The following is a 16,001-nucleotide window of genomic DNA, read 5'->3' on the forward strand; positions in this document are numbered from 1 at the left end:
TTGGGGGTTGGTTAGTTGGTTGGTGGTTAGTAGTGGCAGTGGCCCGGTTGTCTCTTCATTTTCCCGCGTGATTATTTGATCAAAAAAGAGACGAATAAAAAAACAAAAAAATAAAAATTGATCCAATTGTCCGACTGAGAACTGTGTGTTAGGTATCGAGGGGCGGTGTCTCCGGTTTAAAAAGATAATCATATTGTGTGAATCAGCAGGGTCGTCTCTTTCTCTCTCTCCCAGCTGATTGCCAACTCGGAGCCTCAACAAGTGAACGGCCACAAAAAAAGAGAAAAAAAGAAAAAAGGAGCAGCACCTTCACTTTATTAGACCAGCAACAACAACAACAACAACAACAACAACAACCGGTTTCCCGTCTCTGTCTTTCTCGTTTCTCTCCTTTTTGGTTCCTCCTTCTTCTACCTCATCCCCCCCCCTCCACCCACCTCCTCACCCAAACGTCTACCTGGTATTTATGCGCATTAAAATAAACATGTAGATACGCTGGCGAGCGAGGGGCCCGGAGCTACTCCCCTCAGGGTTCACACAGGTATGACAAATCATGGCAGGTAAAGGGGGGTGGAGACTTGCCTCAGAAGAAATCAGAAGAAGAAGAAGAAGAAGAAGAAGAAGAGAAAAGAGAAGACGGATGAAACCACAGAAGAAAGAAGAATCCGCTGGACCCCTCTTTCTTCTTCTCTCTTTCTGGATAGAAAAAGAAGCCGGCGACCGACCCAATGGGAAGAGAAGAATAAAAAGAGCTGCGCCAAGCAATTCTAGCTCTCCTCTCGAGTCTCGACTAGTTCGCCCTCCCAAGCTCCACGGCAAAAGCCCCGTCGGCCAAATAGCCAAGTTCCTTATTTCTCCGCTAGAGGCGCACCCATCCGACACTGGCCCAAGTGCCCAAGTGCCGAGCGAATGGGAATGCTGGCGAGTCGGCCATCGTCCTTCAGTCGTCGCCCAACTGTCGTTCCACACAGTCGTGTTTCTATTTACGCTCGTGGTGTTTTTTTTGAAATTTCAACATTTTTCGAGTGCCATTCGGATTAATCGTTTTTCGGTTTGATTATTGTGCGCACCTTATCTGACGATATTATTTGATCATTTCAAAGAAAGGCCTAACAGTGTGGGAGCCAGTGACAAGTTCAACAAGTTCAACGTTTCATTTGTTTCACGTGATATTTTTGGGTTCGAATGAACTGCGTGCGAAAAGGGCAAATGAATTGATGGCCCGGAAATCGCCGTTAACTCGACATGATTTTCGTTGTGTTCGTTTGACATCTGCCCATTGATTCTTCACTCCTCTCTCTCTCTCTCTGCGTGTGTGGTGTGTGTGGGTGTGTGTGTGGCATTTTTTGAACAAAACACCTCGTGTCGGGTCTCTTTTTATATTTCATTTGGGTTGACCTGCATTGAAAAGGGGCAAAAGAAAAGTCAATGTCGCTGGTGTCGTCCAGCCGGCCGATGAATTTGGTACATTCGACGGAAAAGGAATCCGTCACGGTCGCCCGTCACAAAACCCCTCCAACGTCCAGCTGGATGCCTTTTGCCAGTTGTTGGTCAGTGCATAGAGACCGGCGGAAAATGCCTAGCCCCAGCTCCCCTACTCCTCTCCACCACCATCGCGGAATTGTCCGTCTCCTGATTGTCTTGACCGTGACCGTCTGCTGTTTGTTCCGCCCGACCACCGGCCTCGTCGTCTCGCCAGCCGCCGACGGATGTCAAATCAGTGAAACCAATGCGGAGGGCACATCCAGCAGCCTTCACTGTCGCTTCCGGGCCTTCAATCCCGACTGGACCAGTGGCTCCCTGGGCCGCGGCCTGGAACAGCAGTCGACCAAAGGATTGTGGGTCGAGTGCGCCGACTCGACGGCCTATCCAGTCATCTTGCCCACCTCGGCCTTTGCCGCCTTCCCTCACCTGGAATGGCTCCACTTGGACTCGTGTCGGCTCTCCGATCTGCCGGCCAAGTCGCTCCAGGGACTGGCCAAACTCCGCCAGCTCCGCATCCAGACCAGGAACGCCGACTGGCCCGGAACGTCGCTCACCATTTCCGATCAATTGCTCAACGACGTCCGATCGTTGGAGTCGCTCGATCTGGCCCTCAACGACATCCGCTCACTGCCCCGCCCGTCTCTCTGCGCCCTGGACAAGCTCGTCCAACTCAATCTGACGGGCAATCGATTGAGCGATCTACTCTGGACAAGGCCGGAAGCCAACCGCGGCGGATGTCTCCAGTCCCTCAAAGTGCTGGACATGTCCTACAATCGCTTAGTCACTCTGCCCGTCCGATCGCTGGCCAACTGGACACAACTGGAGGAGCTCCACCTCCAGGGCAACGGCCTGGTCAGTGTTGACGACAACAGTCTCATCGGCCTGACTTCACTCCGGCTCATCAATCTGGCCGGCAATCAGTTGACCTCACTGCCGCCGGGCCTCCTCTCGTCCAGCGCCGAGCACTTGGCCGAGCTCTACGTCAGCGCCAACGGCCTCACCGTTTTGGCGCCCGGATTGTTGAGCGGATTGAGCAAATTGCTGGTGCTGGACCTGTCGGAAAATCAACTGACGGCCTCCTCGTTCGATCCGACGACCCTGAGCGGCCTCTTCCGCCTGGCCGTCCTTAGTCTTCACAACAACCGCATCTCCCGACTGGACTCGACTCTTTTCTCCGATTTGACCAACTTGCAAATCCTCCGCCTGGACGGCAACATGCTGGAAAGTCTGCCGGAAGGCATTTTCGGCTCCCTGCCTCATCTGCACACGCTCATCTTGTCGCGTAACCGTTTGACGAGGCTGGACGGCCAGCTGATGGCCAATCTCAACTCGCTGTCCATCCTGGCGCTGGACAACAATTTAATCGAGCGGATCGATCCGGAAGCCCTGGCTAATACGACCCAGCTGCAGGATTTGAACCTGAGCGGCAACAACCTGCCTTCGGTGCCCGTCGCCCTGGCCAGTCTCACTCGACTCCAGTCACTGGACCTTGGCGAGAATCGACTGGTCGGCTTCGACTACGCCGTTCTCAACGGTATGAAGGAGCTGTCCAGCTTGAGGCTGCTGGACAATCAGATCGGCAACGTCAGCCGGGCGACGTTCGCCAGTCTGCCCAGCTTGCGGATCCTCAACTTGTCCAAGAATCAAATCGCCGCCGTGGAGGAGGGAGCCTTCAGTCAGAATCCGCTGCTGCAGGCCGTCCGGCTGGACGCCAACGAGCTGACCGACCTGACTGGGCTGTTCCACTCTCTGCCCAACTTGGTGTGGCTCAACGTCAGCGACAACCGGTTGGCCCATTTCGACTACGCCCTCATCCCCAAGTCGCTGCAGTGGCTGGACATGCACTTGAACCACATCCCCGAGCTGGGCAACTATTTCCAGCTGGACGACCAGCTCTCGCTGCAGACGCTGGACGCCAGTTTCAACCGACTGACGGAGCTGACGGCCAGCATGCTGCCCGACAGTCTGCAGGTGCTCTCGCTCAACGACAACCTGATTTCCTCCGTCCAGCCGTACACCTTCTTCCGCAAGGATAACCTGACCCGCGTCGATCTCTACGCCAACCACATCGCCGATCTCGACCAGAACGCCCTCCGCATCTCGCCCACCTCTGACGGCCGTCCTTTACCCGAATTCTACATCGGCGGCAACCCGTTCCAGTGCGATTGCAACATGTAAGTCCAGCAAACCAAAAAATGAAATCTTTATTTTGTCCGTCCAGGTTATTTATTTTTTCTTGGAATTTTTCTTTTCTTTTTTGGGATGTCCAGGGAGTGGCTGCAGCGAATCAACACGCCCGACCACCTGCGCCAGCATCCGCGCGTCATGGACCTGGAAGGCATCTACTGCCGTCTGCTGCACAGCAGCCGGCCTCAGCGCTCCTATGTGCCGCTGGTGGAGGCGACCCCGTCCAACTTCCTGTGCACCTACGAGACGCACTGCTTCGCCCTGTGCCACTGCTGCGACTTTGACGCCTGTGACTGCGAGATGACCTGCCCGACCAACTGCACCTGCTACCACGACCAGTCCTGGTCGGCCAACATCGTCGACTGCTCCGGCGGATCTCACCCCAACCTGCCCGAGAGGATCCCCATGGACGTGACGGAATTGTACCTGGACGGGGCCCAGCTCCGCGCTCTCTCCTCCCACAAGTTCATCGGGCGCAAGAACCTGCGTCTGCTCTTCCTCAACTCCAGTGGAGTCGAGATCATCCACAACCGGACCTTCAACGGACTGCGCGGCCTCTACGTCCTCCACCTGGAAGACAATCGCATCCGCACGCTGGAAGGGTTCGAGTTTAGCGACCTGGAGTCGCTGCGGGAGCTCTACCTGCACAACAACGCCATCACTTCCATCCAGAACCGGACGTTTTCGGCCCTGAAACACCTGCAGGTGCTCAGGCTGGACGGTAATCGGCTGGTCGATTTCCCCGTCTGGAATCTCCTCTCCAACGCACCGGAGCTCAACGCCCTGACGCTCAACGACAATCCGTGGAGCTGCGACTGCCTTTTCCTGGCCGAATTGCGGACGGCCCTGCACACGGCCGGCCCCAAAGTCTCCGACGCCAGCCAGTTGATTTGCGTGACCAACGAGCGCGATTCCGTCGTCTCCAGTCTGCCCGTCCTGATGCCGGAAGTGCTGGAGGGAGGCTCCAACCGCAGCTCCAACCGCAGCCTGGGCCTCTGCGTCAGTCCGACTCCGTCGGCCACGACCATCGTCCAGCAGCGCGTCATCCAGGACTATCTGCCGCTGTTGGTGACGACTCTGGTGGCCTTCATCGCCGTCACGCTCATCATCCTGTTCGTCTTCATCTACCGGCAGCCAGTGCGCGTCTGGTGTCACGCCCGCTACGGCCTGCGCCTCTGGGCGTCCGGCAGTGGCAGCGGCGGCTCGGCGGCCACGCCCGACAGCAAACTCTTCGACGCTTTCCTCTCGTACAGCGCCAAAGACGACGCTTTCGTCCAGCAGATGCTGGCCACCAATTTGGAGTACGGCTCGCCGACCTACAAGCTCTGCCTGCAGCACCGCGACTGCCCGTCTGGCGGCGGGGCTTACGGACTGTCGGAGACCATCAGCCAGGCCGTCGACTCGTCGCGCCGCACCGTCATGATCATCTCGCCCAACTTCATCAAGGCCGAGTGGTGCCGCTTCGAGTACAAGTCGGCCCTGCACCAGCTCTTTGGCACGTCGCGCCACTGCCAGCAGCAGCAGACGAAAAGCGCCAAGCAGACCAAACGGCTCATCGTCATCCTCATTGGCGACGTGACCCACAAGGACCTGGACGCCGACTTGAAACTTTATCTCAAGACCAACACCTACCTGCAGTGGGGCGAGGACGGATTCTGGGATAAACTCCGGTTCGCTCTGCCCGATCCCGTCCAGCAGCCCAGCCGGGCCCAGCAGCAGCAGCAGGCGCAACACCAGCAGACGACGCACAAATCTGTGCGTCCTTGCGGTGGCGGTCCCATGATCAACACGATGACTGCGGCCCCGATGGCCGCCACTTCGGCGGCCATGGCGGCCCACCAGATGCACCTGCACCAGCAGCGCAGCGCTTCCCGGCCTTGCAACGTCACCATTCCGCCGAGAACCGTCACGCTCAACATGAGCGGCTGAACAGACTGGTCCGGCTGGTATTAATATATTTTCTTGCACGTCATTGTGATATTGAATTCCCCCATCCCCCCTCCCTTTCTCCTATATACACGATTCGTATCGCCATTAAATAAAAAAGAAAGAAGAAGAAGGAAAATGAAATTTCATTTTTCGTATCAACATTCAAATTCGTTAAAATCCGATTAACGATCTTGTGATATTTCCCCCACCCCCACCCCTTGTGCATATAATCCCCTTCCTTCTCGTGTATCATTTTCTCTCCAAGTCTTGTCCATAATTTTTTGTTTTTTTTTAGATTGTGTGTCGATGGATTTTTTTCTACAGTAAAAAACAAACAAACAAATTCTATTATTATTTTACAAAGTTTGAGTCAAATGTTTTCGATGAAACGTTATTTTAAAAACATAACTTTTCGCGCCCCATCACGTCTTATCGAGTGTTTTGTCAGTACAGTCTGTTGAGTTGGAGTTATATGTATTTGTTCGTGTTGTCCAGTATATAATTCCGTTTCGTGCATTCGATTCAACTTTTGATGTGTAAATTGAATATATCGCTCTATTTAAAGCAACTACAAAATTACCATCCGCTAGAAACGATCCTTATCAGATAGTTTCCTATCCCGAAATAAAAAAAAGAAAATCATGAATTACAATTTCATTTTTTATTTTATTTTTCAAAAATATTTAGAGATTTGGTTTCTTTGTTTCTATATGCCTTTGTCGACGGACTGCTTGACTTATACTTGGAAACACAACAAGGAGGGACCCAGAGATTTACTCAAATTGTCTTTTAACCTATTAGAAGCTCGAGAGAGAGAGAGAAAAAAGAAGAAAAGAAGAGGGGAGATATAAGAAACCCAGAACTTGAAATCGTTACGGCAATTTGATTTAATTTAATTTTTTTTTTCTCTTTCCAAGGGAAGTGAGAAGCCGTTAAGGTCTTTTGAACCGGAGGACCAGCATTGCAATAGCCTGGAGAGTATAGACCGAGAAGTAGAAGAAGAAGAAAAAAGAGAGGGGTCTGTGTATACACACATAGTATATAGTAGGATAGGCCTTATGAGTTACAATAGACAGAGTCTCTCTCTCTCTCTCTTGATTTCTCTGTGTGTAGTATAGTATCTCGAGGGCTTGAAGTGATCATCTCGCCCATTTCTAAAAACGAAAATAGGGTGAGAACGAGAGCCTACGGCTAACTCTCAAACCTCGCGTCTATGCGAGGGAAAGAAATAATAAAACCTTAGACCTTTTTTTCTCTTCCCGTAGAGGCTTTTTTAGATTCTTTATTTTTTATATGGCCGAGGAAATCAGAAGGAAAAACTATCGAATTCCTGATTCCAAATGTATCAAATTGTATTTGAATTTTCCATCGAAATACCAGCAGTCTAACTCTCAATCTGCTGGGCGGAGAATGAAGCGAGTGTGTCGTGCTGCTGCTGGCCAGCGTCCGTCGCTTCAGCTGTAACAATCTCTTATATAACATCGAAAACGATTTACATGGGGGGGTAGGATGATTATTGCCGCCCAACTCGTGATCGGCCCGCTTGACGGACGACACTAAGTGTGTTGTTGCAGTTTCGTCTTGAACGGCGGACGGAAGTCCCGCTCTTCGTCACGCCATCGCTTCGTGACTGGGCGACATTGAACCAATGTTTTCCTTTTCCATTTAAACTACTACTACTACTTTTTTTCAATTTCTCCTTAGACTGTCTATTCTCTCACTATATACTGCGTAACGCCATTTTCTTATTTTTGTTATTTTTTTTTCACGCCGTCATCTTATTCTCCGGAATATTTCCAACCGTTAGCCGCTGGAATGAATGCAGACACAGAGAGAGAAGCTAAAGAGGGAAGCAAATGTTTTGACTGAGTCCTGGCGTCTGTGTGATGCTCTTTTCAATGTGTTTCTACAGCGATAAGAAATATCCGTTTTTCCCAGTAAAGAGAGAGGAATAACGTCAGCAGCAGCAGCAGCAGAGCCCCGTTCGCCAATTCCATACAAGGATTTCAATAGAGAGAGCATCAGAGGGCGCATTAAAGCCAAGATATAAAACGACAGACGAGATATACCGTCGTACTTTGTGATGCTGGCTCTGTGTGTATAACGACGGAGCGCCGTGAGACTCTAAATAAATCTCATTCCAACGCAGTCTAAACCATTCAAAAAAGAATTTACTTTTTTTATTAAAAAAAGAGAACGTTTATAGATTACATTAATTATTCAAATTTGTTTTTTTTTTCTCTTTTTCTTCCTGTTGGGGAATAGACGTCAAGGAGGACGAGATGAGAGACACTCGTCGTGCGAAAAAGACCCGCCGACGGCCAAATCATCAGACTATATACTAGCTGAACTGGGCAGCCAATCAAAAAAGTTCGTGTATACCCCCAACTCTTTCGGCTGCTGTCCTTCAACAAATATTGGGCGCTAGACAGATCATCAATTTGAGAAAAAAGCTCTTTTCGTTACACATTTTGGCCGCAGTCGTGAATCGTGATTCAAAGTTCAGATTTCTTGTTTATTTGACTGTTTCCCCGGGTCGTATATAGTGTTTCTATTGATAAAAAAGAAGATGCCCAGCACTATCGGTGCATATATCGTAGAATTTTGCCTTTTTTGTTTTTAAATGTAACGTCTTATAACATATTATAGACGAGAAAAAAAGAATAAGACAAGGAATATCGCTGAAAAAGTCCTTACACTTTCCAGGAAAAGACGAAATAGTTGCGAGTGAGAAACGATGCGACGAGATATATACCCGGGCCGGAATATTTCAAACATTCTCCAGTCAAATTGTCTGTATAAATCTAATACATATCTCAAAGTATATATGCCCAAAAAACTTTTATTTCTTGTTATGTTTTTTCTTCTCCACAAACCAGAGAGGCCAGCTCTTTTATCCTATGATATCTGCCGGGCCAAATCTATAGACAATTTGTTGGTTGCATGGGAAAAAGCTTTTCCCATAGCGTGTGTGTGATATTGCTGCAGCAGTGTACGGGAGAGAGAGAGATCTTAACGGTGTAGCTACATGTACGTGTGTGTGTGACACGCTAAAAGCCATTATCATCCTATCACGCGGTCGCCATCACGACCCCGGCATCTCTCTAATATATTCCACCTGATAATTGACGGTATATATACGTATACGTATATAAAGAATCTTCCTCGACACACAAAGTTTATACAATCATGTGTAATAGCAGACACAATATAACAATGCAGCTGAATATGGTATATAGACATCTCTCTCTCTATCATACGCGCCGTTAAATGGTAATCTGCCAAATTGCGGAAGGAGCTCCTGGTAATTCCTGCTGTGTATGTGTGTCTACTCTTTCAATATTTGGAAACCCGATATTATATCGATAAAATGCCACCACTTTTCCATTTATCCTCTATAGAAGCCCCTTTCAATGGATCTAATACGCAGCAGCAGCAGGAGCCATCCTTCGTTGGAGAGGTTCCAAAGGTCTCCTTAGCGCAAAGCAAAACAGTGCGCGTTTGGAAATCTAATACAATTTTAAATGCGCCTTAAGAGGATTGGAGATCATTTTCAAATTATACCTACTACTTTTTTTTCTTTTTTCTTTTCTTTTCTCTCATGATGGCGCGGGATGGCCATTTTGTCGAGAAGGGGCAAAACGTAACTAGCTCTTCGTGGAAACTTGATATCTAGCGAGCTAGAGTTGTTTGTGTGCCGTGTGCAAGCAGCAGCAGCAGCTTCAAAACTCGTCGGCTCGTTAATAATGAAAAACCTTGGATTGTATAAATATGTTTTTTTTTGTTGTTGTTTGTGTGTGTGTGTGTGGGGTTCTTCTTCTTATTTTCTGCTTTTTAAAACCACATTTTCAATGAGGGGGTATTCTGGTCTCATTATCCAGACTCGGTTGGCTGGCGGGAGCGGGACTGGTGGGCAGATAACCACCTCGAGCTCGTCTTCTTCTTCTTCTCAATTGGAATTGTTGTTCTATAAAGAAGAGAAACAAGAAACAAGAAAGTGTGTATGGGTGACGAGAGTCTCCTTTGCTTCATTATTTATCAGCTGCTGCCCCGTTAAAAACCAAATGGCTCACGGCGTAGACAGCCGAAATAACGCAATTGCTTGGCTTTAATATTTCGTATCATAGATTTCTCCCAGTCGTGAAATGGCGGCGGAAGGCGGATCTTTTAGTCTCAAGCCAGCACGAAGCCCACCGTGCCAATTATATATGTTCTACCGAGTACCGACGAGCGTGTGGTTATTTCAAACAAGAGCGTTATATATATTTCCTCGACTTATTATTACTATAAGCAGTTGGACTTCTTCTTCTTCTTCGTGTTTTGGCTTTGGCATTTAAAAATTTGGCCAACCGAAACCAAATTTGTTTCCAGTTTCACTGCGGTTACACACAACATACTACCCCACAGTTTCGTATATAGACGAATTTGTTATTGAAGCACACACACACACACAAATGTGTGTGTAAAAGCCCATCGGGCCGTTATATAGTATCTAGTTCCATAAAACAGATGGCTTGTTGCGGTTTTCTCTTAAATTTTTCTTATTTTTTTTCTCGCAAAGCAATTAATGATTTACGCCGGTCGTTTTTTCCGACATTCTTTTTTATTTGGATGTCTCTATCGACCGGTAAACATATATTACGTATCATTCCTTTTCTTGTGTGTGTGTAACTTTTCTTGTTTTTTTTTTTTGTTTTTTTTTTTCAACCAATGATGAATTGGATGTAACAGTTTTGGCTGGAATAAATTACTTCATCCGCATGTCACTCGGTTCCAAGTGTCGGATACGAATTATGGCGTTGACTTCATCCGCCCGTGAAATGTAATACAAGTAACTTCTATACACAAGAGTGCTGCTCTGCTCTTCCAATTATCTAATGCTCGATTCCGGCAGTTCCATAATTAGGTGTATAGTTGTTTATTTTCAGACTTAATGAAGAGTTGGCATTGTGTATAGCTAGAGCTAGATAGATAGTCTTATTCTCTAGTCTCTATTAGCTGCTGCTGCTGCTTTTTTTTCTTTCCATTTCCGACTAATCAACATTTCTAATTCAAAATGCCATTCGATGATGAATGGCTCCCTCATACAATACCCTAATAAATCCGTCCGCACGTTCACGGCTAAGTTCTTAATTGCCCCCAAGACCGACCCCGCGCGCTAGATGATAGGTTGTGACGTCATGATTCATACGACAGGAGCTATCAGAGCGCTGTGTATAGTTGCTGCTGCACTGCTGCCTGTTGTCATCCAACACTCATTCTTTTTCCATTTTGTTTTCTTGTTTTTTGTTTTGTTTTCCGATGCGTGGAAAATATGTAAAAGAAATATGCCTCAAAGGGATCTTTGGATTTTTACATTTTTGAAAGGCTCAGGACTTAACAAACGACCTACAATCGTAATAGTAATAATATTCTATACAGAGTTTTTTCTTCTTGTTATTTTATTTTATTTTTTTTTTACGATGGCACTATCATGGGCAATGATCTTCTAAATGTATGTTTAGATATGCTGCTGCCAATGCTTTGAGCTAAATAAAGGCCCAAGGAGAAAATATCTGGACACACTTTAACGCATCTCATCCGGCTGTCATGCCGCGGCGTTCCGAGTTTTTTTTTCTTTTTTCAGACACCAAATTGGTCGCGGAACTAAAACGCTGGTGGTAAGTGCCCCCAGGAGGCTGGGATATTGTGTATAGCAACGTCTACTACGTGGGAGGACACAAAAGTGAAAATATAAGGAAATATCAAATTGTTTATTCACCATCGAATTGACCTTGTAGTCGATTTATTTTTTTGAAATAGAATCTAAAGAGAAAGAATAGACAATGCTCGGTTCATTCACGCCAACATTTCTTTTTCTTTTCAGGACGTCAAATTGAAACTGAAACCAAATGGCTCCAGCAACCTTCATCCAGGAGAGTGTCACACGGCCGAGTCAAGTGTGGGAGTTCATACTACAGGCTACACGGTGTACTTGGAAAAATCATCAGAAGCACTTTCCTTTATTTTATGGCAAGTTAAATTCGGAATTACCCGTCAAGTTTTTAGAACGTAAATTTAATAATTTGCCACGTTAGGTCTAAAAATGTTATCACTTCCTTTATCTTCTCACACTTGAATCTCGGAAATGTGAAAAATAAAAAATAGTTTGGAAGTCGTAAAATGAGAATTACGAACTCCTAGGTAGAGTTACACCTTTGTTTTAATGCGTACAGAACTTTCTCTAGGCCTATAGGTCGACGTAATTTTTTGAACTTCTTCTTCTTCTCAGTATTTAAACAGAATCAAGTAAAGACTGATGAAGGCTCTCCTGTTGCTTTGTGCTGAGGAGGATATTGTTCTGGATGACTCTTTCCAAAGTTTTCATAAGGGCTTGAATAGCTGTAATGTGATTGGGCGATCCGTGGGCAACTTTCATTTATACCGATAGTTATTATCTCGTTAAAGATGAATATTTTGGCCTGTTTTTTTTTTCAAAAATGAAAGGAATCTAAGCCTTATTAGGCCTTTTCTTTCCTTTGTAAAAGGGAAAGAATTTACACAAATAACGGGGTTCTTTCATAATTTACTGCGCAGTTAAAAATAATTATTCATACCAATAATTCTATTCATTGACGTTTTCATGAACGCGCATTCATGAGGTACGCACGAGGTGGTGCAGCACTGTTGGCCAGCTGTTTGGAGCGTTTTCTCATTCTGTGACCACACCAGTATATTTCCATGTTGACGGTTTGTTCACAAACAAGTCAACTAATTTCTAATTCTAATATGCGAGCTGCATAATACGGCGATGGGAAAATTAGCGCCACACTCCCAGGAAATTATGAAACACGCGCCATCTAGTTACTGCACTAGATCGTTGGTTCGCACTAAAGAATCGATGATTTCATTTCAATAAAAGATATATTATTATACTTGTTTAGAATTTTTAAAATATCAGGCACTCACCGATTTAAATCAAAATGAATTTGCTAGTTCTGATTTTGTGTGTACACTAATATAATAAACTAGTAATAAACTCTTGAATAAACTCCGACCGAAAAAAAAAGATGTTTGTTTGCACAAGCAACGCGATAACATTATTTCCCTTTTAAAACATATTCACAATTATAAAACTAATAGAGATAGTAATTAATAATTGACCGGCCTCCCGTGGTGTAGGGTGTGTTTTCTTTAGATGAGAGGAGAAGAGGCGTTTTGATGATGGCAAAACCCCAGCATCTCGAAACTCATCAACTGATCAAATATGATTTATTCTCCCAGGGAAATAACAAAAAAGATTGAAGCTGAAGCCAACGAGAGAGAGAGAGAGAGAAAAAGGTCGACGAAGAAGGCAAAACGATGAATGGTTTTGTGATGAAAGAAAAAAGGCAAAAAAAGAAAAAGAAGAGAGCCAGAACATGATAGGGGAGGAGTTGCTGCGGCGCAGCACCACTATATACGTACGTCCGGCCTGGAATCGACAAGAAGAAGAATTTTCCCTCCGGTTAATCTGGCTTTCTTCTTCTTCCTTTTTTTCTTTTCTTTCATTTTTGTTTTGTTTTTTACGGTTAAACGAGACGAACATTTTCCCTCGGAAAAGATTTTCAGGTTTCCCCATCAACTTGCGCATTTTTTAATTGTTGATTGAACTTCACTTTCTGTTAGAAATTTAATTTGGACATTCGACTTTATGCATGGGAAACATTTGCATAATGAAGTATTTTAACCATATAAAAGTCGTCGCTAGATTTCCATTTCGTCTCCGCTTATATTCACAATGAAATTTGAGAAATAGTGAGAAGTGCAAGTGAATTAATTTCTCTTGTAGCCAAGCCATGGCCAAGCTTTCATCAGAGTCGGACGTGAATTCACCTTTTTTATTCGTCAAAACGTATTGTAGATGTATATGCATTCTTCTCGCTTTCTTTGGAATTTCTCTCTTCACTTTTGGTTGTGACTTGTTCATACTTCCTCGTGAGCACCGGCCGAGTTGTTGTGTTCATTAAAAGCCATTCAATGTTGGTGCGTATATCGCAGACGATGTGTACGACTGTGTAACATATAATACCCTGAGAAAAAAACCTCGACAATTTACAATGGAGTATATCTGTTCGAGTAATAAAGATAGATAAATGTATTGTGTGCACAATGGCTGGAAAGTCTCGTCGTCTCATCTCCGATGTCAGAGACGCCTCCCTTTTCATTCTTGTCATGCGTCTTTTTTTCTTTCTTTCTTTCCTTTTCTTTCTAGCCCGAAAACAAGATGGATGACTCCATAACCGATATTCCAGCCGCCAACTCTCTCAGAGGCTCGTTCATCCAGCAAAACTATCTTCGTTTTTCCATAATAATAATCAACACACAATGTATTGTACATAGCATGTTCTCTAACGGAGCCTACCTATATAATCAACGCGTCCAATCGTTTGAGCATAGTACATATTTCTGCCAGTCACCGTCACATCACAGCCCCAACGCATAATATATCCTTTGGGAGAAAAGAATTTTGACGAACGTTTTATTTCGTGGCGACTCAACACGGATCTTGTGTGTGTCTATTCGAGACTAATTGGTAGGATAATGGCAAATGAAGAGGAATTTGTCTGTGATGACCACGTCATCTTTTTAATCGAGCACCAGCAAAAAAAACATAACACTTTAACGCGATCAAGATGAAGACTTTGATTTCAAATAAGATGCGAGGGTTCTCCATTTGCCAATTATAGTCGAAAAAGAAAGTCTTTTGGAATGAACTAAAAGAAATGGGAATTTTGTTCATGCCAAGTTTCAAATCGAATGTAAATTTATTCTCTTTGATGAAAAAAGGGAGAAGAAATGCGATCGCATTATTCCGAGAAAATTATTCGGCAATTGAAATGTGTAAAGCATGTTTATATTAATACCTGTATTAATATATTTCTCTATACGAAAACTGGTTTAATATTCCCAGAGCTCAACTAATGTTGTAATAAGATACAGCGTCGGCATCCTCTCAAGTGTGCTGGCATCTCTTGAAATCGGATTGATAATGGAATAACAAGACATTTTAATTAGATTTGGTTAGTGATTATTTTATTGATCTGATCGATATATTCCATTTCCTACATATCTACAAATGAGTAGCGTAAATATTAGAAAGGGAGATCGATGTCAGGCTGATTGGATCAAACGAACGAAAGGTATAGAGATACCTATACGAAGGTTTTGCCTATACTTAGACTTCTTCATGCATAGTAAATGAGACTGAATCTATTACGCGCGTGTGCAGCGCTGTGCACACAAAATTTCCCCTCATTCTGGAATATCAATTCAACTATTTCACTATTTACACAAAATTGGCGCGGTAATCACAGAACCCGTAGAAATTCAAACCCAAGAGCAGAATTAATTTAATATTTTTTTTTTAAAGTTTATTATCAATATTTTATTGGCTCGTTTCGTCTAAAAACCAAACAAATTCAGCAATGAAATCCAATAATGTTGATGGATAATCATTTTAAATCTGGTTAAAAATTTTATAACTCAGGTCATTTTTCCAAGATTTATAACATTTTTTCTCCAACAGGAGATTGTCGTTTCACTTTCTATTTAAAATAAACATACAAAAGAATACGTTGAAAAATATGACAGGTGAAACTCGTCGACTTCTTCCTCAACTGATAGCGTTGACGAAGGGTTTATAGTGCGCGGTGTCGCTTGTGGGAAAGCATTTTTCAATGGGGCGGGTGAATAAATAAAAGTACAGCACCCAGACGACCAAGTAGATATAAGTTATACGTATAGTGCACGATGAGGAGGAGAGCGCCGTCTAAAGGTTGGGGTCGATTCGAAAAAAAAACAACAAAAAATCTGGCCAGGATTTTTGTTTGCCAAAGGTACACACATATATATAAGATAGTCTTCATCCATAAGGCCCATCCATCACGGTCGCTACACGGCAAATACACAGTTCCATTCCCGGTGCATAATTTGGTCTCAAGACCTGTACTACACACTCTGGAGCGGCCGGGGTCAAGTTGATCAACGAGCCGCCACGGGCACAACACGTAAGGAGAAATGTGCATGCCACTCAAAAAGAAGAAGAAGAAAAAAAAAAAGAAAAACTCTGCTGCTTAGTTTTCCCAGGCATCCAGCAACAACCCTGCGCTGCAATAGAACTTCTATTGTCAATATTACACAACACACACACACGGGGTGGAGGGAGAAGAAATAGATTAGACCGCAACAGTTATATATGAACGTGCATGCTTTATCCAAAGAAAAAGAAAAAGAAGAAGAAAAAAAGAAGAAGGGACTCATCCATCAAACGATAGGTGACGGCGACAGCGCCGAGTAGTTGCCCCGAGCGGGAGGAAGTTGTTGCGCCATGAGGTCAACACGCTATATATCGTATACGTGTACCCTACTGCACTCGGCAG

At 45.0% G+C, this 16,001-nt stretch overlaps 1 protein-coding gene across 1 annotated transcript; it reads left to right on the top strand.

Annotated features, from left to right (window-relative positions):
* The first annotated feature begins 944 nt into the window (after positions 1–944).
* On the top strand, positions 945–6,247 carry LOC124327872 (toll-like receptor Tollo). The gene is made up of 2 exons (XM_046786897.1): positions 945–3,659; positions 3,756–6,247. Exons 1-2 carry the CDS (start codon positions 1,429–1,431, stop codon positions 5,599–5,601), a joined length of 4,077 nt encoding a protein of 1,358 aa, XP_046642853.1. The 5' UTR covers positions 945–1,428; the 3' UTR covers positions 5,602–6,247.
* The last annotated feature ends 9,754 nt before the right edge of the window (positions 6,248–16,001 follow it).

The sequence above is a fragment of the Daphnia pulicaria genome, chromosome 2 (genome assembly GCF_021234035.1).
Source record: "Daphnia pulicaria isolate SC F1-1A chromosome 2, SC_F0-13Bv2, whole genome shotgun sequence".
Lineage (NCBI taxonomy): Eukaryota > Metazoa > Arthropoda > Branchiopoda > Diplostraca > Daphniidae > Daphnia > Daphnia pulicaria.